The sequence below is a fragment of the Cygnus atratus genome, chromosome 1 (assembly GCF_013377495.2).
Source record: "Cygnus atratus isolate AKBS03 ecotype Queensland, Australia chromosome 1, CAtr_DNAZoo_HiC_assembly, whole genome shotgun sequence".
Taxonomy (NCBI): domain Eukaryota; kingdom Metazoa; phylum Chordata; class Aves; order Anseriformes; family Anatidae; genus Cygnus; species Cygnus atratus.
In genome coordinates this window covers 102,700,769-102,725,477 of record NC_066362.1, presented here as the reverse complement: position 1 = coordinate 102,725,477, position 24,709 = coordinate 102,700,769, and the positions used below count along the sequence as shown (strand labels likewise).

General features: G+C 48.3%; 2 protein-coding genes across 6 annotated transcripts; one reads left to right on the top strand and one right to left on the bottom strand.

Annotated features, from left to right (window-relative positions):
* The first annotated feature begins 469 nt into the window (after positions 1 to 469).
* On the top strand, positions 470 to 5,432 carry M6PR (mannose-6-phosphate receptor, cation dependent). The gene is made up of 7 exons (XM_035545884.2): positions 470 to 670; positions 1,311 to 1,484; positions 1,702 to 1,874; positions 1,963 to 2,072; positions 2,277 to 2,407; positions 2,957 to 3,083; positions 3,664 to 5,432. Exons 2-7 carry the CDS (start codon positions 1,312 to 1,314, stop codon positions 3,784 to 3,786), a joined length of 837 nt encoding a protein of 278 aa, XP_035401777.1. The 5' UTR covers positions 470 to 670; position 1,311; the 3' UTR covers positions 3,787 to 5,432.
* A 19-nt stretch (positions 5,433 to 5,451) lies between these two features.
* Positions 5,452 to 23,207, bottom strand: PHC1 (polyhomeotic homolog 1). 5 transcript variants are annotated; one of them, XM_050713665.1, is made up of 15 exons: positions 23,150 to 23,207; positions 19,237 to 19,393; positions 18,740 to 18,850; positions 17,484 to 17,561; positions 16,551 to 16,700; positions 15,460 to 15,615; positions 13,828 to 14,326; positions 12,742 to 13,499; positions 11,444 to 11,591; positions 11,122 to 11,330; positions 10,396 to 10,507; positions 9,720 to 9,828; positions 8,896 to 9,046; positions 8,065 to 8,296; positions 5,452 to 7,792 (listed from the first exon to the last, which is right to left on the bottom strand). In XM_050713665.1, exons 2-15 carry the CDS (start codon positions 19,348 to 19,350, stop codon positions 7,638 to 7,640), a joined length of 2,982 nt encoding a protein of 993 aa, XP_050569622.1. In that variant the 5' UTR covers positions 19,351 to 19,393; positions 23,150 to 23,207; the 3' UTR covers positions 5,452 to 7,637. The 5 variants fall into 5 exon arrangements, with proteins under 5 accessions (XP_050569622.1, XP_050569611.1, XP_035401772.1 ...); XM_050713654.1 differs by lacking the exon at positions 23,150 to 23,207 and adding an exon at positions 22,978 to 23,026; XM_035545879.2 differs by lacking the exon at positions 23,150 to 23,207 and adding an exon at positions 22,102 to 22,177.
* Positions 23,208 to 24,709: the final 1,502 nt, after the last annotated feature.

Below are 24,709 nucleotides of genomic sequence, written 5' to 3'. Positions count from 1 at the left end.
GCTGCAGCCTGACGGGCCGGGCTGCCCCTGGGTGTTCTGGTGGCTGGCGGCGAGGACGGGGAGACCGGGGGCGGTGCATGGTGCGCGCCCCCGCGGGCGCGGGCGCGGGCACAGGCACGGGCACGCAGGGGCCGCCCTCGCCCCGCCCCCCCGTGCGCGGCCCCGCAGCCCCTCACAGCCTGGGGGCGGCTCCCGGGCCGTGCTCCGCCGCCATTGGGCGAGCCGCGCCCGCCTCCAGCCGCTCTCCCCCGCGGCCATTGGCGGGGAGGGAGCAGCGGGCGGGCGCTCAGGAGGCGGTGCTCACCGCCCATTGGCAGGGCAGCGAGGGGGGTGGGAGCCTCGAGGCCTTTTTCCGTCGCTCATTGGACGGAGGCGAGGAAGGAGGCGGCCTGCAGAGCCGCTCCGCCGATGGGCGGGGCTTCCCGCCCGCGCTCCCCATTCGCTGAGAAATCGTCCGCGGGTTCCCATTGGCGGCAGAGCGCCGGGCGCTCGGAGCGCTTCCTGCTTCCGGCCGGCGGGGCGGCAGAGGGGAGCCGGGGCGGCGGAGGGGGAAGGCGCGCTGCGGGCGGGGCCGGGGCCGGGGCCTGCTCCGTGCCCGCCGGGCGCCCGTCCCGTCCCGTGCCGTCGCCCCGCGCCTGCTGGGGTCTCGCCGGGCTCGGGGCGGCGGCAGGTGGGTGCGGCCGGGGGGGAGGCTCGGGGCAACGCGGCCGCGTCGCCTCCCGCTTCGGCGCGGTGCGGGCCCGAGGAAGGCTGCGCCGGCAGCGAGCTGCTGCTCGGCCCGTGGGGGCGCGGGTCGCGGCTCGTGGGTGACGAGCTGTCAGCTCGAGTAGTGCTGGGGGAACGACGTGGTTGTTAGGGATAGGGAGCCCCAACAGACAGAGCCCGACAGGTCGCGGTGGCTCTTCCCTGCGCGCTGTTTGCGCAGGAGTTGCAGCGAGGATTGATTAGGGGCCTGGTAAATCGTTATGTGCTGACTGGCCGCGCAGTGCCTGCAGCTTACACCAGCATTCAGCCTGCTGGGCTCTGCTGCGGCTGAATCGATGCTAATTAACACGTTCAGCAGCCAAAGTCCTTGCAGTCCCGAGGCAAAATTCAGAAAAGAATCCTAGAGAGTTCTCGTGACTTGGCCTTGAGTAAAAAAGGTTAGGATTTGGTGTCTCTTGGGAACTGTGAAGTGTTTCTAGACTTTTACTTCTCCTTTTCACAGTCAGGATTGAGGAAGTAGCCAATAATTGACTCTGTGACCCTGCAGTTAGTTTGCAGGGGGATGAAATGGTTAATCCCCTGTGTTCTTTGCGGTATGTGCCCAGGATGTCATCACCTTGCCATACCTCTGCTGTGCTGGTGGTCTTCCTGGCACTTGCTGTTGGTGTGGGGGCTGAACCATTGAAAGAGCAGAGCTGCGATGTGGTCGGTGATGAGAGCAGTGAGTCACAAATGGAAAAAGCCCTGCTGAAGAAACTGGAACCCCTGAGCCAAATAAGGTACAGTAAGGGCACGTGTCGGCTTGCCGTGGGCCTTGGGGTTGCGCGGTGCCTATGTTAAGGTCAGGAGGAGGGAAGAATCTGGGGCCGGACTTCAGGACGGGCTCTGTCATTAGCATGGGCTGTGACTGGCTTCCCAGGTCATGAGTGTCAACTGCTTTGAGCCCTACTCTTTGTGATTCAGTGGGCAGTCTGTTCCGTCCTCTCTCTGCTGCAGGTTTAACGCAACTGTGGAGATAGGTGCAGCAGAAAACTACACCTACCAGTTCAGGGTGTGCAGGGAGGTCGACAGCAGCTCGCATGATTTTGCTGGCCTAGTACAAAGGGATAGAAGGACTGGAAAGACTACAGTAATAGGAAGAATCAATGAAACCCAGGTCTTCAATGGAAGTAAGACTACGTGCAGTATCTCTTACTCGGTATCTCTCTTTTGCCTGCTGGTCTGGATTTGCAGCTTATATTCTTTCTCTCTTGGCAGGTGACTGGATCATGCTGATTTATAAGGGGGGTGATTCATACGGTAGGCACTGCAGCGGTGAGAAGAGAAGAGCTGTGATAATGATTTCTTGCAAGCGGGGAGTTACAGCGGTGAGTGACGGCATGAGGTGGGAGAGGAGCAGGAGGCTCTCAGACATTCTTTATAAGCAGAAGGGCCGTGAGAAGGCAGTGAGGCTTTCTTCTGTTCTCCAGTGGCTGTTGCGTAGTTGCACTAACAGTGATAAAACTGCTTTCTGGTAAAGTTCAGCATGCCCGAGCGTATTTTCATGTGACTTGACTTCTCCCAAATTGCAGAGTTCGTTCAGCATTGTTTCGGAAGAGCGTGAAAAGGAGCAGGACTGTTTCTACCTCTTTGAGATGGACAGCAGCGTGGCTTGTCCAGCTGAGGATTCCCACCTCAGCGTTGGCTCCATTCTACTAATCACGTGAGTCATTGGAAGAGCTGTTCGTGTTTGGGCCATAATCTCCAAGGCCATTTAGAAAAGCAGCAAGTGTTATGCTAGACCAGAACATTGTAATATACCTACCCACAGCTACTGTTAAATGTGACTGTGCCTCTGAGCTTTGTAGATGAGCTCTAGCTTAAGGCATGATGCTGCAGAGCTGCTCTGTTCCCTGCAGATGTCCCCCTTCATAGTTTACAGATCAGTGCACCGAAACATGGGAGGTGTGACTTCCTGGAATTGTACAGCAGCTCTTTGCCAAAGCTAGAAATTCAGACTAGGAGTCTTGACTCTTCATTTTCTGTGTTTGTGCTTTGGGGCGCTACTTCATGTAATGCTCCTGAAAGATACTTACTACCAGATCAGTATTTTGGAGACCTTTTCTAGTGTGGTCTTGCTAAATAGATCACTTCTTAAGTGGTGCTCAGCTACTTCCTCCAGTACCAACCTGAGACAGGTAACTGGCTTGGAACAAATTGTTTCTAGGATTTTCTTAGCTCTGATTTTTTTTTTTTTTATTCTGCCCTCCAGATTTGCTTCGGTAATTGCAGTCTACATTGTTGGTGGGTTCCTCTTCCAGCGCCTTGTAGTGGGAGCGAAGGGCATGGAGCAGTTTCCTCACTTTGCCTTCTGGCAAGATCTGGGCAATTTGGTGGCGGTGAGTGAAAATCTGTCTTTATATTTGCAGTCTAGGCCTGTGTGTTAGGATAAGAGAGAATGGTAAAATGGTAGCTTCCTTGTCTTTGTGGACTGTATTTCTTGGGTAGACCTGCCACAGTGTACCCTGTGGCAGAAAGAGAGCTTATTTTTTTTTGGAGTGGGGAGGGGGAAGATGGAGGGCATTACTGACTTTGAATCCTTGCTGAGGCTGGATCCCTGCTGCTCATTATGGTTAATGGTTTTCGGGTAGGAATGTGAAGCTGGGAACTGTGAAATGTTCACGTCTGATTATGTGAAACCCTTCTTTGGTCACCTTAGGCAGTGCTGCTTATCCTCCATGCGTGTCTCAGTGTTGCTGCATACTATTAATTGGTTCCATGTCCTACTCCAGATTTAACGAACTGCCAGGATTGTCTAGGATGTTTGCATGTATGTTCCTCTTACCCAGACAGTGTTTTGTGGACCTGCCCCCGATAGCACTGGGGTGGGTGTAGTCGCATAGCAAACCAGAAGCTGCTGTGCCACGGATGCTGAGTCTGCACACAGTCTGATTCCAGTGCAATAACCTGTGCTTACAGGACGGCTGTGACTTTGTCTGTCGATCGAAGCCCCGAAATGCGCCAGCTGCGTACCGGGGTGTGGGCGATGACCAGCTGGGTGAGGAGTCAGAAGAACGGGACGACCACTTGCTACCAATGTGATGGGCTTTTGACACCGAACTCTTTTCTCTCCAGTGCTTGTTTAATCGGATGCTTCCCAGCCAGTTCTTCTCTCACTTCTGATTTTCTTTGTACGATTTGCTTTTGCTGTCTCTGGTGTGTCAAATCTCTTGGATGCCTCTGGGTGTGAACAGCACTGGTCCCTGATCATGTGTCTTATGAATGTAATACTGTTTTTCTTCAAAAAAAGCAGCAGAGCTGGTGGGGGGCAAGTGCTGAGCGCTGAGAAGACTCAGGAATAAAAGATTAGTTAGAGGGGAAAAAAAGAGCCATGGATAGGTGTAGAAAGGGAAAGGAGGCAGTGGGTTAAAACAGCTGAGGCTGTAAGGGAGGGGGCCTTTTTCTTTTTTCCTCCTAGGGTTTACAGGATCTGTAAGACACTGGATTTTTTTCTTTGAATGCATTTTCAGCTTTTGTAGCTTCTGCACTGTTACACACAGTTTCTGCCAGCATAACCTGCACAGAGTGTTCTATGCCGGACTTCTTGAGGATGGAAGAGGCATTAGCACCCCTGCAGTCCTTTTTCCTAATGGAAATACGTTGAAAAGTACGTGCCCATTTCTTACAACAGATATCAAGGGATGCATATGATGCATATGCCATCCTCTCAAACCAGAGAGGGACAGTGTTTAAAAAAAAAAAATATATATATATATATAGGAATCCAATACAGTCTCAAGACTTTCCAGTTCAGCTGAAATAGTGTCAGTCTTCTCTATCACTGAGAATCAAAAGGTAATGATGCCCTGCTAAGTAAAAGGGGCATTTGCTGAGAGTGAAATCCTCATCAAGGGAAAATGAGAAGGTTAGAAGTAGCTGCCACTTGAGTTCTGTTACAAGTACAAGTCTGAGGTTAACTGCCCCCATAGCTCAGTTACTGTCAGAACTTTCTTACGCACTACAGTTCCTTGTTTGGCTAAGGGCTTTCCTGTGAAGCTACCAAAACTTATAAAGGAACCATGGAAGCCAAGGGTAAAAATACTAACACATTCAAAACTGTGTTCAGGGACTCCTGTGCTTACAGCATCAGCTTTGGATAAACCATTGTCCCCTTAAGCATGGTCCAAACCAGTCTAAAGATATTTGCCCTGTGCAAATGGTACTTGCATGCTGCTGCTGGCTGGGAGTGAGAGAGAACCTTCCCCTTGGGCACTAGTGAAAAGTAGGTACAGTTGTAAGACTTAATTGGAGCCTTTAGGAACTTGGCACCTGGTTCCTAATTGCCTTCTATGTGAGGAGCTAGACTTTACACAATCCTATTCTGCCATATTGTAGGTTGGCAGAGAACCGTCTTCAGTCTTGAGGGTGGAGACTGTGAATGAGCAAGCCACTTCTGCTTTTAGCACAGACAAGGTTTGTATATTTGTGTACTGCCAAAGCAGACTGAGCAGTGGCAGGAGGGGCAAAAGAGGCGCCCTGCTTTCTTGCTGGGTTGAGTGGACAAACACTTCCTGCTTTCTTTGATTTTTTTTTTTTGTTACGGTCTCAATCCTTCTCATAACATTGAAAAAATAGGAAGTCACTAAGCCTGTTGTTACTGTTTTTCATGGTGGTGTGTAAGGTATTTTTTTTTGTACAAAACACAACTTTCAAAAATAAAATGACCAAAAAAAACTGCTGGAGTGTTACGCTGATAACAGCTTTCTTTAGTACTAGACCACCTTTGTTAACGAAGGGTGAAGGGTCTTCAGTACGTGCCGTCTTGTGCCCCGAATGTCTCCTCATGTTAGTATGTGGCCTTACAGGGCTTGACAGGATAGGATATGCACACCTTTCAAACTGAAACTTTAAAAGCTCATGGAGTTACAGAGGAGAAAAATTCCCTATATTTTTCTGAAAGTGTAACAAAGTTTTTGAAGTTGTTCTTCTCAATTATCTGACACTAAAGTTACAAAGCAGCCAGACTTGTAAAGCCTGAACAAGCATTTTTTTTATTAAGAACACTGAACATGAAATAATGTGAAATGTTTCCATTTCACTGAAATAAATCCAGTCTTCAAAGGCAGCTAGTAATATACATGACTGCCTGCCCTGCTGCTGAGGGTTAAACTAAACATGAGTTTTGTCATGCTCAGCCTGCTCATAAAATGGTTTGTGGCAGCCTTCCTTTACTGTTAGTTCTAAACTCCCCCCTATCAGTGCGTGCACACCATCCCCCCCATACTTAGGCTGAAAAGTGTTATCAGGCAGCTTCCTTTGGGCTGCCTGTGTTAATTAAATCTCAGAAGTTGCTGCCACATTGTAGCATCTTCTAAGCACTTCCCCCTCTTTTTCTGATGAGTCAATACGAGTCAATACTGAGCCCATTCCAAAGATCTCTCATGTTTTCTAACTTAGGCCCTTAGGCCTTCTCCCATGCAATTACAGCTCTCCTACAATAGTAGGTGGGTTTCAGACAGAACATTCTTGCATTTCACCCAAATAGGCATATGAAACTTCTGAAAATAGAAAAGTTTTTTTTTTTTTTTTTAAATCTTGCTTTCAGGTATTTGGCTATAAGGGACACATCTTCATGCTTTGTGTAGCTTTAGTTTTTTTTTTTCCATTTTTAAAGCAGATGTGCTGGAAGAAAACAACTGCCCACATTTTTGCCTTTGCCAAAGTGCCACAAAACTTCTGGATTTGGTCCTTAAAACCTATGGGAGTTGAGTAGCAGGGGCTTAGCCTATAACATAATTGTACCCCTTAGAAAGAAGTATTAAAGGATCATAATTCAGTTGTTGGAGTGTTTTTGTTTTTTTATACTGAGGAAGAGAAGTATTTGTTTTACATCATCACCAAAGAAAGTCTGAGGCAGGTGATACAATCCTGCCAGCTTAAACTTTGTCCCATAAGCTCTCCTGAGGATAATAAAGACAGACACAAAAATAATACAAACAGGTAGGAGAACAACCCCCACCCCCACCCCCACCGCACCAAACGAACAAAAAAAGCAAACAAAAAAATAGCTGATTTATGAAGAGCCTTGGTGCTTCTTGAGACTGCTTTGGATCTGTAAATTATACCCTCGCACTCACGTACTGGGGAGATATACCAAGTGGTACAGGGTTTCCTAATGTAAGACAACCCCCCACTCTCTGATTTCCCCATCACCTTGTTATAAGTACTCAGGATAAACACTCCTCAACAGTTTCAATGAGGAGCGTCTGGAGTGAATAGCTGCCAAAACACTTAGTCTTTGATCTGAATCTCTACAGGAGACAGTAAAGCTAAGGCAGCTCCTATTGCCATGTGCCTTCAAGTTTGGTATGCATGCTGGAATGGCTATTAAACCCAGTTCATAAACAGCCTAGGTTATTTATTTTTTTTTTAAGTGTAACAGAGGCAGCCTCTTTTGCTCTAGTTCTTTTTTGTCCACATCTGTCACTTGGAATTTACTAATTCACTTCCTAAATGCCTCAAGCACAGCTGCCCCCAATATCCAGACAGGACAGGGTCTTCCTATGCTTCAAGTTCTGACACAAGACTCAAATAAGATCCAACAAACCTCCTGTAGCAAAAAGGGACAAGGGCCCCGGCCCCTTTCAGAAGTCTGCTAAAACAGAAAGAAGTCTCCTTCCCTTCCTTTTTGTGGTAAATGGGAGAGGCATATTCAAAACCAGGAAGAAGGAAAGTTTCAAAGGCCCCAGGTGGGAGTTTTCTTCCCCCTTGTAGCACCATTAAAAGACCAAAACATGGGCTTGTACATGGCAGTTTCAGTCAAATTCCTTCTCATTCTTCTCGAATGCAAGACCACAAGGGATTGTCCCATTCTTCCTTGCCCCAGCAGGATGCTCCAAAGCTGGCAGCTGCTCTGGGTGTCAGAGCTGAAGTGCATCTACTGCCACGAGCTGTTAGGTCTCCTTGAGGACGTTGATCTTGGCACAAATCTTGAGAGCTGGTCCCAGCTTGATGTTCATGGCACTCATGAGGTGTTCCTCCTTCAAAAGCAACAGGGCCTGGCCATCTATTTCCTGTGATCGAAACTCCTCAGCAATCTCCTGGCACCCTGCGAAACCAAGAAAATGGCACTAAGGAACAGATGGGCACTCCTGTCATTCCCACTCTTTATAGACCTCTGGCAGATACGGAAAGTAAGCTAGGAATCTAACCAATCCCCCCTCCCCACACAGGCTGTTTGAGGAGTACAACTCATCCATTTGCATGACCTACTCCAGTTCAGAAACACATACAGAGCACGGTAAGTGCACCAGGTACCACTCTCAAAGATTTCCCCATGCTACTGGATCAGAGGACTGCAGGAACGGAGTATAACTTCACCTTGCAATGATGCAATGAACTCGTACACTTCCTCCACGCTCCAACGACTGGGATTGCTGGACAGGAAGACTGGGTTGATGCCATGTAGATCTGGGGTAGGTGGGGCCATACTAGAGTTTGTCAGGTCCCTCTCTCCATGGCTGGCCCGTACTGACAGGGGTCCTGGAGATGTAGGGGACAGAGCCTCATCATAGCTGGAGTTATCAGAACCTCGACTTGAGTCCTCCTGACCCTATAAGCCCACAGGAAAGAAAGAAAAAGTGAGATTTTTTTTATTTTATTTTTATTTTTTTTAAATCAGCTACCAGGCGCAAAACCAGACACTGGTAACAGTAGAAGTCCCAACAGTCTGGGACAATTTCCTCAGGCTGTTAGTCCAGGGGCAGCTGTCACAAGAGCTCACTGAAGGGAGGCAAAAGTAAAATCTCACCTCCCTTCCTCTTCCTTCTCCCCATCCTCCCCTAGTCCATTCCTCTTCCTTATGTCAGCTCTGGAGCTCTTTCAATCCTTCTATAATCTGATTCAAATAATTAATCTGAAAAAAGCTAACCATACAGGAAAAGTGGATTGTTTTCTAGCAAGCCTGGCAGCTGATCACACTCACTGAGATGTCTGTGACATGCTGGAGTGAATACAGAGTACACAAATACAAATGTTAATCCACTTTTTGCAGTGGATGAGCAACCAGAACAGCTTACTGTGCCTTGTGTAACAACTGTATCAATGTGCACTGGTCACATACTGTACACTCTGGGAACCTGGTACCTCCAACAGTGACAATTTTCATGCTGAAATCTGCCTTGACAGAGGCAGGCAGGACTATGGCCTTACTCTGTGACGCTTGCCCTGGATCTTTGTTCGAGCAATTTCAGAGCTGCTGCGTCGTGATCCCCGTCGGCGCACACGAGCATAGTTAGCTTCCTGGAATTCTTTCATCTTCTTTCTCTGCAACCGAAACTGATGGCTGCAGCTGACATTGTACCTCAAATAAGTAGAAGCAGAGCAGCAATTAGGAAGACAGCAATTAACTGAACGTACTGTTTCTCCTTTCTCTAGATGTGGATGAAAAACTTCTCTTTACCATCAAATTCTGTTCTTCCTCCTCCTAAGAATTCCCCCTGGAAGAAACCAGTCCAGACTTCTCACAAGCAACATTTGGACACCAGAGTCTTGATCTAACATCTGAAGGGTCAATTAAGTCATTCCCCTAAGGGAAAAAAGACCCACAACAAGCACTCTGCTATCAATAGGAGGCAGCAATGACTAGTGTAATTTCTCCACAGGATTTTCGCCCCCCAGCACTCCCTTGTGTCTTTACTACCAACGGAGCAGACAGCTACCAGTAAGCGTTCATTTAGTCAGTCAAATGTACCTCTCATAGAGGTTCTTTGGAGCCCAAGAGCTTCCCTCTTCCCATCTCACTTCCTGAGCTAGTAGGAAATCCTGTTTACACTCAATACCATATTCACTTCCTCCGGATCTAGGAGCATTCACAAATCATGAAGAGGTCCAGTACTAAAGGATCTCTGCGGTCAATGCATCCCATGTAGGGAGAATCAGATGTACTGAAGTACTGTACGCTGTCTGGAGAAGGGACACATGCCCAGTTCCCAAGAATGTAGTCAGAGAAGAGGATCATGATGTCTTGCTATTACCTTTTAGCACAGGTCATGGAACAAAACCTCTTGGAGCCACGGAACTGGGTGGCTGGGGCATACTTCCCACAGTATTCACACTTCAGCAAGTTTGCCTTCTTATCAAGCTCTAGTGAGATACAGAGATATACACCATTTGATGATTTGAGCTGAAACAAATCACACGTAATGATTCCTCATTGCACTACTCTTCCTTTGAGCAGACAGATTCCAAACACTATTGTCTTTTGAAACTACTAAAGAATTAGCGGGGGGAAGAAGCTGGTAGAGGAGAGGCAGAAGCTCCGCTAATTAGGACCCCAGGATATTGAACAGAGTAGTGTATTTCTCCTTGTCCCTTTCGCTGAACAAGAAATAGCATATCCTTCTTATCCTACAAGGCTGTGGGGGAGTCTCCATCTGCACTCTCTGCTGTGTCCATACATCCTTCATAGTCATTACAGGTACAGTTCAGATTCTGCTTACTAACATAGGGTGTGTTAGATTGTATGAACAACAACAAAAAGAGTAACGTCTTCTGGCACTTGAGAAAAGAAGATCCTAGGTGTGTAGCTTGAGACTCCAAGGTGTTAGCAGGACAGAAAGGGATACAAGTCCATAATGTATAAAGTAGGTAATAAAGTATCAGCAGAAACTTTCAGTACCACTAGCGAGGTACCCCAGTGCTGAAACTCACCCATAGAAGCACTGTCCCCTCCTGGAGAATTGCTGGACAGGTTTTCACTCTGGCCAGAAGGAGCCCCTCCCTGCAGTGGTTTCTCAGATTCTTTCAGCAGCTGAGAACCCACCTAGCCAGGAAGAGAAAGAATTTGGCCCATCAGTAAAGGAGCTCTGTGCCCACCACTCTCTTCTGAAGCATATGCCACTCACTCCTTACTGTAACTCAAAATAATCCCTTCGCACACGAAGGAAGGAGAGATGCTGAACAAAGTTACTCTTTCCTTATTCACAGACGTGGCAGTTCATTCAAAGATCACCAAGTACTGTCTGCTTTGAATATCCTGCAATTCCATGTGACTATATTTCCCCTTATTTGCTTTAACTTCACCTTCTGCTTATTCAAAATGCAGCGCATCTTTCCCTCAGTAGAAATCAGACAGAAGAACCTCCTTATAATTCCTGCATAAATTATTGCTTTGGGGACTATTGGAGAAAACAGTTCCCATCACATTTGCCAGTTCACATTTCCCATCTCGCTCCAACCTGTCGTCTTTAATACCAATTCCTGATGCTTTGCTTCATGCACGAAACCAGTTTCCTTTGCCTGCCTCTCACTTCTGTGTTTTGAGCTAAAAAAAGCTTACTTGGAACATGGGGAAATAAAGTCCTGTCCAAAGATGGATGCCCACAACCTTTCCAAGAGACAGCACTACCTCCTTTCCCCATAGCAGTGAATCCTTACCGGAAAGGGTTCTGCTCCTTCCTGGATGACAAAGCCCTCAATGATGTGTGTGAGGATCTGGGGCTTAACAATGGCTTGTGGGGGTTTGGAGTCTCCCATCTGACGCGACACCATTGCTAGGTTTGGGGTGGGTGCAGAGGTGGGGGTGACTGATGCTCCTTCACCTGAGGCGGTGTTTGGGGTTGCAGTGACAGCAGGATCGGATTTATCTGGAATGTTAACAGCACCAAAGTCACTGTTACTATTGCTCCGCTTACTTCAAGTGGAACTTGAGATCAGATCATTAGTACAGAAAAACCAGAGCTCTCCTTTTGTACCTCACCTCCAAGGCCATTCTTCTCCTCCATGTTTTTGGGGCTGTCTGTCACAGGAGAAGACCTGGCAGGCAGGATTGCATTGACACTGGCTGATTCCTCCTTCTCCTCCTCCGACTCTGCCTTGCGTTTTACTGCTAAGGTCTGAGACTTGCCCTGAATGATAGAGGCACACGTAAGCAGAGAGAAGAACCCCAAAGCAGAGAACAACACAGATCAAAGGCAACAAGATACATCCTGCTCCATCATACTTCATCTCCAGCCCGGTTCCCACTCCTGGAAATGCATCCAGCTCCCATCTTTGTTTAGGAGCATTTACCTAGCAGGGAGCTAAAACTTCGTAAGACACACTATCAGACTACTGACCAGGATGTAGCATCCTAGTTGATATATTGATACATTGATACAATACCAAGACACCATGCAAACCTCAAGGGATTATTCCAGGAAGAAATGGAATGGCATTCACCCAGCAGTTTCCGAACAGGCTTTTGGCTAGATCAAATCAGTTCCAACGAAGAAACAGAGTCAAAACAGTAGGGGAAATATGCTGGATGAGAGCAGAATTGTCCCTCAGCTGTAAAAATCAGACAAATCCTGTGACAGCTCCCTGAAGAAGCAGCCAGAGTTTAGAAACAAACTGGCACACTTTGCCCTTGACTACACAAGCGAAAACCCAGTCAAATTAACAGTCTGAGCAACTTACTACAGATATCTGAGCTGAAAAAGTGTCAGTGTCCCAGGGAGTTAGGCAGGCCCTGGTTGGCCAATTTAGAGCAGCATGAGAGGCCTAGGGAACATGAGCCATCTTTGTCTACCTCTGCATAGTCTGTTTCTAGGGAATCCTCTCAGACCTAGAGCCAGCTCTACCTCAGTGGCTGATAACCACGCACCAAGGGGTCTCTGACCTGGAGGTATCCGCACCTAGTGGGGAGAGGGGAGTTCAGTCTTCACAGCCCAGTCAGCCACCTTCTCTCTTCTGAGAGACATCAAAGAGGCCAGCTGTCGTTAAATGGGATATTTAGTACATGATGTGGACACCTACTCCATTTGAATCAGGCTCCAAGTCTCACCAGTTTGTTTCATGCAAGCCTCTGAATGATCATGTGAAAGAAAACTGTTTGTAGTCAGTAACCCCAAGGGTTGGACTGGGATCAGCATTTTTCAGAGGAAAAGCCTCCATATCCCTTTATCCAAACCTCTTATTCCTCCCATCCCACCGACCCAGGGCTGGAATGCAATTAGTGTCCTAGGACTGAACGAAGAGAATCCATATGGTATTCCCCTTCTTGATGCTATCACTTACTGGCAGCTGGACAGACTGCATGTAGAATGCTGCTGGCATCTGAGCCACGACTGGAGAGGAGGCTGGGCTCTTCACCATGTGGGTTGTGCCTTGAACTTGTGCCAAATTCACCCCTGTGGTGAGAGGGGGAGCTTCCTGTGAGGATGCTGGAGCTGAAGAGGATGGGGAAGCAGCATGGCCTTGGGAAACAGGCTGGACCACAGCTGGCATTCCCCGGGAAGTCGTCACTGCTGCAGCAATCTGAGCTAAACCCAGTGCCTGGGCTTGGCCTGAGCCCTGCTGCCGAGTACCCACCACCTGCACAGGAATGTGTGGTGGAGGCTGCTGTGCTGCTGACATTTTGGCAGGCCCAAGCTGAGGTGGCTTGATGGGAGCGACCATAGATTTTGACTGAATTGGAACAGGTGATTTGGTGGTTGGCTGGCAAGGACTGTCCTGCTGGAGCTGAACAGGCTGTGTCTGGGACTGCAACATCGGTTGCACCACAAGGGTCTGAGCCTGCTGCTGGTTTTGAGGCGGAGCCTGCTGCTGTGGAGGTTGAGCTTGTTGCTGCTGTTGAGTCAGAGATGGTGACTGCTGCTGTTGCTGCTGCTGGGACAGCTGGAGATGGGTGGCTGTGTGGAGGAGCTGGGACTGGCGGTGCTGGAACTGCTGCTGGTGATGAATGGCAATCTGCTGCTGAATCACCACCTGCTTCTGCAGGTGAATCTGCTGCTGCTGCTGGATCAAGGAGTGTGGCTGAATCTGTGTATACGTGGCTATACAAACACAGAACCAGAGAAAAAGAGCGCACAAAGGTTAGCAACAGCATGGCTGGGAACAAAAAAAAAAAAAGGCAAGCAGCCACCACACTGGTTTGAATCGTTATGTTCCAAAACGACTGACAGCTAACTGGCAGAGGACAGTGGGAACTGAATGGGCTGGGATCAAGTTCTGTCATTAGTAGAGCAGGATAAGCCCTAGAGAACAGCCTCCAGGAGCATGGCAACTGGGAGGCTTGTTGGGAAACCTCTCACCACTGGGCTTTAAATGGCACTCTTTCAAAAGCTCAACTGGTTCAAAGAGAAGGAACAGGGCACCGCTTACCTGAGCTGATCAATGTTTGGCTGGGTGCTGGTGTAGCCGTCCGCGTCAGGTTCATGCCCACTGTTTGCTGTCCACCACTGTCCGTTTCGCCCTTCTTTGTGGCTGCATTCTCTGTCTCTGTTTGGCTTCCCTGGCTGATAGTCACTGCCTGGGCAGCTGCTACTGGTAATGGTTGAACCACCCCTGTGCCTTTCCTTTGGCAACTGCCAGCGGCACCTGCCGAGGCTGTCTGGCTCAATCCTGTTGAGGTCTGGCTCCCACTACTTGCCACCACACCCCCAGAGACACCATTGCTGCCTGCTGCCCCCTGACTCAAGTTGAGGGACTGGCCTGTGCTGCTAGAAGATGCCTGAGCCACTGCCAAGGTCTGGCCTGTACTCGTGGCCTGTGGTAGGCACGAAGCCTGGGAGTTTCCTGGTAGAGCTGCCTTCTGAGCAGAGCTTTGGAGCTGGGCATTAGTGGATGAGGTCTGCTGGCTCCTCACAGCCAAGTTCTGCACCTAGAAACACACATACAGAACACAGTCCATTTGCTTTATGCATGTTACTTCCTGGAAGTTGGAGAGAGGTACAGAACAAGAGAATGCATAAGCAATATTCTCTGTTGGGATGTAGGCCAAGTCAATGCTTTAAGCCTAACATGGGGAACTGGCTAATACCGTAGGGCAAGGCTCAGGTGCAACCCTCGCCAGAAAATACATTAACCTGAACTGCCTTCTGCCCCGTCTCTGATGGAAGTTAAAGATCTCGTGGCACTTTCTGAACAGCACTTGAGGAAAATACCATTCTTTCTGAGGCAGGGGACAGCCTCCAGACCTGTCTGCCTTGTGCTTGCATTGCTAGGATCCACTTTAGAATGGCTGTAAAAGTACTGAGATACCCCTTTAAAGGCCAGTAATTCCTTTACAATTTTTGTGCCACCTGCCTGCTCTATCTGTACAGCGCTTTCCATTCAGGAGGCCTGCAGCCTTGCTGATTTCACCAGTTCCTCTGCATTTCAGTGCTACCATCCTCAGTATTTAATCCCCCTCCAAGTGCAGCATTATCTTTGAGTTTGATTGTGGCTAACTTTGCCTCAAAGAAAGTGCTCCAGAAAAGACAAATATGAAGTAACTGGAAATCCCAAGACAGACTAAGTTAGGACCAGGAAAATGGGAAGCCATGGCTGCTCTCTGACCCAGAGAAAGATTTACAGCTGAGTGCAGGAGCTAAGTCCTTGTGGGCCTGTTCAGTCGTTGGCATTTTTACAACAAACCACCCAGGTTAAGGAATACTATTGCTGACAAAGACTCTTCATTGCAGAGTGAAAGTCTCGCTGAAAAATGGACATAGAACTCAACAGTTCTTTTCACACAAGGACAACTAAAAAGCTGTGAAAACATGATTGATCCAGCCCGTGTCTCATCCCAGAAATTTTAATCGGAAATGAATCCAGTCTCTGGAGGCAAAAAGCAAACACTGGGAAATGATGGCAAGAGAGAGCAATATCTCTTGCCTGCAATAGTTACAGGGACACTGAGTGGAGATAAAATAGAGTGAATCTTCTGTACAGGCATAGGTGGCTGGAGACAAAGACCAGAGTGCAGGTTGTGTACAGGGGAAGGGAAGGATTCTGGGAGGGGGTGTCACTGACCTGGTCTGTGTCTGCATGGACCCCGGGAGACTGGGTGGGTGGTACCTCCTGCTGGACAGCAGCCACGGCCCCATTAGGCATCAGGATGAGTTGGGAAGCAAGAGGCACATTGCGGCCCAAGGTCCGGTTTACCTGCAACAGGTTCCCCAGCTGTGGCTGTTGGGGATGGGTCAAGTGATGTGGAATGAAAGGAACAGAGGGGAAGAGAGAAAGAAAGACAGCGAACCACAAGCAGATTACAAAGCAACACGAGGCTGCAATGTTGTACACAGCATCCCCCCCCCCCACCCTTCCCCACGCTGCACTGTAACATAACCCTCAAGAGCAGGAAACAGTTTCCTTATGGAAACAAGCAGTCTTCTGTTAAATATGGGCCTGGGGCAACTCCTACAAGCTGCCCAGGACCAGCTAAAATACTTGGGTATAACTTAATTTTGAGATGTATATTCAGGACTGGTTGAGAAACAGTGATAGAAGACATACGCCCAAGACCAGGGCTGTTTGAACAGGGGATTACAAATTGTACCTAAAGCCAAATGAGACACAGAACGTATTTTTCAAGTAGGTGACCAAACTCCAGATAGATTATAGTCAAGTCTAATGTTTTCCATACAGCAGCACTTCATACTAATCAAAAGGATGAGATATTTGTTCCTGTTAATTTACGTTCCTAGACTTATGTCCCTGTGTGCAGTGACTGAAGGGAGTAATTTACCATATATCTGTTCCAGCAATCAACAAGAAGAGCAGCTTTATTTCTGCGAGTTCTACTCAAGTCTAGGATATATATTTCACATTTATGCTCTACTGAGAAGTGCCATGGGATCTTTAACATCTATGCAGAGCAGAGACAAACATAGTTCTTAAGAATTTCAGTACACAACACAAAGCTAATTAACCCTCAAAAGCTGAGCCCAAAGTCAAATGCCGTTTCAGGGATAAGAGCTTCCTCATCTGAATTTAAAACGTATCATATCCTTCTTAGAGTTGGAGTTAGCTCTGAGGAGCTGGTAGTCCCAAACAGTGAAACTCTGGAGTGTCTAGAAAGTGGGATTTATAGTCAGGACACATTTTGTGTACTTATCTCTTACCCGGAGGTACATCTGGGCCTGTGACTGGTTGAGAGGTGGTGAGGTGGTATTCCCAAGGAGTACAGACTGCGTCAGAGTTGTGGCACTGGGGGAACTCACACTCTGTGAGCGACTAATCAGCTGAGCAGCTGATGTGGTGGCTAGGTTGATCTTAAAACAGAAAAAAGACACAAATCATATAAGTAGAGATAGGGGCAAAGAAAGAAGTAAAGTTTCACTTACTGGGGTACAGCCAGAACAAGTATTTCACAGTTTTTCCCTGTATCCCACAGGGGACCAAGAAGAAAGAAGGCAATTCTTGCCTTAAGAGGCTATGTGATCTAAACTAGCCAAAATCCTGGATGCTAACCTCATTTGTATGATGAGCCAGAGTATCACTGCTACTTTGCAACTTCAATAAGAGATCCAAAAGAGAACTAAAAATACATTTTCTCCAGCCTCTCAAGTAAAGGGGGGAAAAAAACATAATGTAATCTGCCTTACCAACTCACCTCTACTCTTTGAACAAATCTCAGTTCCCCAATACCCGCTATAAAATCATACTTCCCCTCATTCAACGAGCTACCTCTACTCTATCCCAGAAAAAAAAAGAACGTTCCCTTCCGAGCTGCTCACAACTCCTTCTTCTTAGAAATCCTGATCTTCTCTTAAACCAAGAAAACATATCCCCAAAGCCTCAGAAAAAAGATATTAGTGTCTACCTTTCCAGCTAAGAAGCCTATCCCACTCAGAAACCTTTTCAGGGCTCCTCAACCCCCACCAATAATGACAGCACCCCAAATCCTCAAAGTTGTCTGTATCTTGTGGATTGCCAGCATTCCTAGAAGCTGTGTTTCCCTGGCTGACTGCCTTCCTAAAAGACAAAGAGGAGAAAGAACAAGGGCAGAGGGGAGGAGGGTGCGGGGAAAGGCTTTGATTTGTGTAATTACTTACGGAGGCCTGTGTGGTGGTAGTCTGTTGTGGGGTGCTGGTGTTGGGGGAGCTAGCTTGTCTACTGGCTGCAATTGTAGCCTGAAAGAGAGATTGACAGAGCAATGAGTACCTGAAAAAAACTTTTTTTTTTTTTATCCAGCCCAAATATTTGGTCTGGTAAGAGCAATAAATACCATCATCATCATCTTCTCCCATTCCCAAGAATGTTGCCCCAGTTTGTCATGCTACACGCTGCAACCCCTCATCCTGATGCTCCAGTCCACTCTGCTAACACCCAGACATTTCCTGAAATACTACCAATTTGCTGAGCTAGTCACGCAGATTAGTAACAATGCAATGATAGTACTGCATGTAAGAAATTTCAGATTACAGCACATTCAGTTGGCGGAGAAGGGAAAACATATTTTATTTTTCCTTTCTATAATGATCCCATGGTAAGTACACTGTATGTGTTTAGTTGGTTTTACAACTAAGATTCATATAATACTGGTGAGAGGATTCTATGTGTTCTGTGCTATAAAACTGCAGGTAGGGATTTGAAAACAACTAAAACCTGGACTAACAGCCAAGAAGCACAGCTACTGATGGAGATATTGTTACATAGACAGAAGTGTACTGTCACATCACATATAATTCATCTGTCAGAATTTATCATCAGTTCAAGTGAGGAAAGTCAACAAATTAAAAAAAAAAAAAAGTTAATTTACGCAGGATACATCATCTCAATAAACTCAACTCAATTAAAGAAACACCCTCCTTCATGGACAAGATCTACCCCAGATCCTTCTTGCTAGTAACTGGCAAAGAAACCATGGGATAGTAAGTTTCAAGAGAGAAAAATTCAGAGGATACCACATGAAATTTCACACATACAAAACTACATTTATTCTCAGAGGAATAACAATCCATTGTTCACTTTAAGACATTTTTAAAACACTACTGCATCCACTGGTGATTTAAACACACATCTTTTATCTAAAGGAGGTACAGTAGTCACATGCCTCCAGTGTGCAAATTCTCTCATGGGATGCTAAATTTTATCTTCCCCTTTTTTGTACCTGAAAGCTAAACAAATCTTTCCATCAATCTTCCAGTTTACTAGCTGTTTATATTACATTCAAACAATGTGTTTAGCACATTGTAAGTAGTGCAGTTAGGTACCAGTTGTCTAATTGCAGATCAGGACCTCGGTGTATAAGTCAGAGTGCAAGTAGAGAATGATCCAGTTCCTCACCTTCTGCCCCTTGGCAACTCACCTGCTGGACAGCAGCCAAGCTGTGAAGCTGGGCACTGTTAAGCTGCTGCTGGAGCATAAACTGATGGAAGTACTGAGCTGCATTGGGCTGTCTCTGGAGTGCCTGAAGAGCCTAGAGAAAGAGGAAAACCCAATTGTTAAATAACAGTATGGCCTTGAAATGTGATCAGAGAGAAATGAAGAAATAAATCGTGGCCTTGGGACCATACCTCATCCCCACAAAAAAAAGCAAAGCCACCAGATTAGTATAACAAAACAGGTAAAGAAGCTACAAACTTGGTAACAAATCACAAGCATATTCCAGGACAGCAGGAAGCACACTTTAAAAAACAGTTCCATCTGTGCCTTGGCTTTCCTACTCCCATCCCTGCACGTCTGGATCCCTGTACTCTTCCCAGCATGCTCCCACCTTGATGCATGACAACTCAGATGAACATGAAAGGGCTCACCACCCTTCCGCTGTTGCACACTCAATCCCAGAATGTAGCAGTGTCTTACCTGTACAGCCTGTCGCTCATACAGAGACATCTGTGATATCTGAGGACGGGTGCTTCCTCCAGAACTGGAGCTCCCGCTGCTGGAGCCGGAGTTCTGCTCACTTTCAGTCTCCATGGTGACAGGATCCTGGGAGCTCAGGCTGGGATTGACTCCAGATCTAAATCGAAAGAATTGGAAACTAAGTCAGGCTAGAGAAAGAGCCAAACTGTATTTCGCTGCATTACACAGCTTTTACTTGAATATCCCAGTACCAGGCTTCTTCCACAGCTATGCTACATCAAAGGGGGCTGGGGATGCTAGGAGCTGAAATAACCCAGAAATTATACTCACAGTTTAAGTCTTCTATTACCACAGTGTGAAACGTAATACACACGTTCTCGTATTTTTATCACCATGCTACAATTGGACGCTACAGCATCCTGAGTTCTTAAACAGGCAGCAGAGTGAAGTAGCAGCTGCAGCTCATCCAGACAACCATTTGGTTACAGACCTGACCACCTCTACTTCAAGGCTGGTGAACTCAGGTGAATTAACTGTACTTCCAGTCTCCCACTGTTCTTCCACAACTTCTCATCACCTCTTCCTGTAGTCTCCTGAGAGGTATAATTATTCTACAACTGCTGCCCTGCAGATACACCAACTCAGTCCTTTCTCCCAGTTTGCCCCCCAGTCCTTGTTTCTTTCTTTCTCTGATCACATGCACCTCCAGCTACTCAGTGTTCCTGACAGACTGTAACTCAAATGTTAGACTAGAAGCTGATATCTGGGGTGGCAAGTTGCTTTAAGGAAGAGTGGAGCCAGAAGCAGGGCGGATGAAAGCATCACAAGCAATACTTATGAGGGGAAACACACTGAAGAGGTCATACAGAGCCAGAGAGATATTCCAGGGGCAGAAAGATGAGATGCGGTGAACTGCACAACTAAGAAAGGCCTGGAGAAGGCATCCATCAGCCAAGAGGAAGAGAAGCAAGACTGAAAAAAGTGCTTAGCAGAAAAGTAATATATTGGGATGATCAGGGAGTCTTCGTGTAGCAAGAAAGATGGGCTATACAGGGAGTAATGGTAGGAGGGCTTGGAGTGAGAAAAGGAAGTGTACAAAAGTGGTTAGACATGAACAGAATTCTACTGAAAAAAAATGACTTTTCAGGAGGATATCATTTGCATAAGGTTTAAAAAAAAAAAAAAAAAGGCTTCCGATAGTCTCTGTATCACTGATGGCCTCTTTGTTTCCAAATTACCAGCTGGCTCCCCTGAAGCCAACCTGAGAGACCTCTAAATGAGACCTTTAGGCTTCCAAGATCCCATAGCATCACCACAGCCCCTGTACTTAGACCTTTTCAAATCCAGTTTTCAAGCTTCATAGCCTTCACCAAAGGCAACTTCTTCCAGGTCAGTAAACAAACAGACCAGCACAGCATAAAAGGAAGTGCAACAATATTCTCTACCAGACAAGTTTTTAAATTCCTGAATGGTGCTAACAGCAGACAACTTCGAAGTAGGACAATAGCATCAACATTAACAGCTGTGGACAGCTGATTAAATCAGGGAACCACTGTTCCAAACCTACTCCTCGAAATCTGGAAAATTCTGTCACTGACCAGCATGCAGGTGTTGCTCCAGTCCTGGCTTCCCCATGAATCTTTACACCTCTGCCCTTGAGTCCTGTCTAGGCATCTCCCTCCTAATGCAACACTAGGGTCCTGTACCTGCTCCAGCACTGACCATGCGTAACACGCAGTCACCTTTCCCTCAGTTGAAACGCACCCTCCCAGCTGGCCACTACTGTCTTCACCCACAGCTCTGTTATAGTTAGGAACAGTCGATCAATACGTATACCCAGAACTCAAAAGCTCTGTAGAAGACAGTTGCCTTAAAGATGCTCCCCAGGGGGCAGCACCAAAAAAAGTAGATGAAGCCCAGAGCAACTGAAAAGGAGAGAACACAGACATTTTCAAAGAACGGAACTGGTGTAAATAAATGAAATACTTCAAATGGGATTAAAATGCAACTCAGGGCGAAGCTACACACATTACACCAAGTTACCTAGTAGCTCAGCTACAAGCAGGAGACAATTACCTTACTTCCAGCACTCACTAGACCCTTCCATCAGTTGATTTAACTTGTTCATTTTACAGAAATATTACCCTAAATATCATTTTCAGTCAGATCAGTGAATTGTGGGCTCAGAGGTGAGCTAATTCAAATGCCGGCCAGGTGGAAGAGAAGGCAACTCAGCAAGCTGTTTGTCCAGCTTCACATATGACCTTACTCTCAGGGTACTTGGAGGAGAAGCCTGGCTTCTGAGCTGGTGCTCTGCTCCACCAGCCTGTATTTCCTCAATATACAACAGCATCAATTCTTAAGGTTGCCAACGTTTTTGAGTTTCATGTTGATCTAGAGCTTCCTAAAAACAGGAGTTACCATAAATCTAGAACCCTACTGAAACAATGGTGCCTCTGGGATGAAAGGCATCAAAAACCATTTAGGTGTCTCTGTAGGCAAAAGGCCTTTTGGGGACATGGACGGAGAAGCACGCTGTCTCTTTGCAGAAGGGACAAACAGAACCCTTTCCAAACTCAAAAACGAGCAGCCAAGTTCCACTGCCACCAGGGAAGTATGCTCAAGGATGCAGTTCCACATTAGTGCCAATCCAATCCAGGCACAGGCTATTTCCACATAAAGTAGCCCAGACTTCACCCCCTCCAAGCACATCTTCCAGCACCCTCCTCCCCGTGTCAGTCTGGTGACCACCGAGCTGTCAGATCACTTGATTCAGTTAGCTGCTCCATGAGATGGATGATCTACCAAGAAGGTAGAAACGATGTATTTTCCAAAATAGTTAACCAACTGAGTTAACCAACTCACCTCGCCAACGTAATTGGTAGATCCCATGCAAAAAAAGGGCGGTAAAAACGTGGTCCTTAGAAGAAATTGTCATTCAAACAACAGCTAAAACAGATCACGCCTAGCAGAGCGCGGCACCCTAACAGGCAGGCACGGGGGAATACAAAGACCTGCTAACATCACGACGGGGATGGAAGGACAGCAGGGAGGATGGGGAAGGAAAGGGAGCGAACCAGTTCACGGAGCGGCGCAAGTGCGGGAGCACGGGCCGGCCCGGTGCCCCAGCTGCACGGCTGATTTCCGCACAGGACAGGGCAGGCTCCGGCAGCGTGCCTCCAAGCCCCTGACCCTTCCCAGGCGCAACAGCGGCGGGCTCAGACCAAACGCCCGAGCAGAGAGGAGGCACCAAAGTTTCACTCGCTTACCCCACGCGTCCACGGCTCCTGCCTGCGGACTATCTCCTCACCTCGCACCCGGCTTCGCAGCTTCACCCCGGGGGAGCCAAGTTCCCAAACAAGCACGGTGTGCCCGCAAGACCCACGTAAAAAAAAAAAAAAAAAAAAAAAAAAACAAAAACCACCCACCCACCAGGACCCCCGCACGCCCGTCCCTCCTCCACAGCCCCCCGCAGCCGCACGGCGGGGCCACGACGCCCGGCCCCAGCGACGCTGCGGCACGGCGGGGGCACGGACACCTGCTGCGCCGCGCTGCACGGCCCGGCCCGGCCCGGCCCGGCCCCGCCGCCCGCACAAAGCGCCGGGGAGCCGGGAGGCGGCGGGGCGAGGCTACCCCGGTGCGGGGCAGGGCGCACAATGGCCGCCCCGCGGGCGCTGTCAGCCCCGGGCCCGGCCTCGCCTCCCTTCGCCTCCCCTCCCGCCGTCCCCGCCGCCGCCTTACCGCAGCGCCCGCCGCCGCCGCCGCCCGGCACGCCCCCCCCCGTGCGCGGGCAGCCGGGCCGAGCCCCGCCGGGCCGGGCGGGGCGGGGAGGGGCGGGGCGGGGCGGGGCGCGGGGCCCCCTGGTGCCGGGAGGGAGGGGGGGGGGGGGGAAGAGGGGGGGGCGGGGCGTTACCTCGCCGCCGCGGCCCCGGCCCCGGCCCCGGGGGCCCTGCGCGGCCGCTGGGGGCTGGAGGGGCGGGGCGGGGCGGGAGGGAGGGGGCGTGGCTTCGTTAGGCCCCGCCCCCTGCCGCTCCCCCCTCTCTTTTTTTTCTTTTTTCTTTTAAAAATTTTGGTCTTTGGGGTTCCCCCCCCTCCCCCGCTCCGTCACTTCCGCCCTTCGGGGCGCTTCCGGGCACGTGATGCCTCTCCTCGTCCCGCTTGCCGTTGCCATGGTGACGGCGGCCGCGGCCTGGCGGGGCCGGGGGCTCGAGGCCTGAGGCCTCGGCGCGGCTGGAGGCTGGTGGTGCTGTGTCGGCGTAGAAACGTCTGCGTTACCACCTGGGGAAGGTGTTGATGAGCAAACGGCACAGCAGTAATACCTGTGCCTGGCTGTTCAGAATCACACTATCATTAAAGCTGGAGAAGGCCTCCAACTGTCCCCCGACCACCAATGTCACCCACTGAACCATGTCCCTAAGCACCACGTCCAGCCTCTCCTTAAACACGCCCGGGGACGGTGACTCCACCACTTTGCTGTGTACACAGTGGAAACCCACGTGAAGAGAGTGTAAAGAAAACAAGTGCCAGAGTTTAACGACCACGCTTAGTCATGAAGAGAGAAGCTACACTGCACAGGCACTTTATAGCCTTGCTTCACTTCATTACTGATGAAGAACATCAGTTCTTCTCTCGATTACCTGTCTTAGGGAGGTGGTCGATTAGGGTAGACTGTTACTCATTCGTAGCAATAGCATTGTAAGAGTGGTTGTTTCTAACATGAGAAATTCCCTGTCGTGTCAGGCTAGTGGCTCATCTTGACCAGAGCTGCTGAGTCTCCTCTAAGGATGACTGGCTGTGCACCAAGGTAGAGGGGGAAGAAACAAAAGAAAAGCAGAAAGGAAACATGCTTCACCTGCATGTACAAGGAGCACAATAAATCCCATAAATGATGAGTTTGAGCCTCGTGTTGCAGGAATGCTGCATCTGATTCAGTAGTCCAAGTGCTGGACTATCATTTCACTGGAGATCCAGTGATTTAGTATCAAAATCAATCCCATTGATTTAGAATCAAAATGACATTTGCTGCTGTCTGAAAAACTGAAAAACACACCATACAGGAAGGTGCTTAGGCTTCTTGCTCCAAATGCTTGGGGTTCTTTTTTCTTTCAGATGGAAAAGTATCTGACTGATTTATTTTATTTATTTTTTAAATAAAGGTCAGATAGTGATCAAAGGAACAATGACAAGGCGGAGAACTCAGCCAACTTAATCCCTGTGAATCAACCACTCCTAAAAGCCTCAAGGGCTGAGCCATTTGTCCCTGTTGCAAAACCCACTAAAGGTGATTCAAAGGAAGAAACTCTTTCTGGAATCTGTGCAAACAAAGGGGAACTCCTGCAATAAAGAGGCATTAGGACTTACCATGGGATGCTTTGAGGAGAGGGATTTTGCAACTGAACAAGAGAATTTGATGGTTTGCAGGACTATAGTGGTATGTTTGGGGCAATAATCACAGGCAGGGAAATGGGGGGAA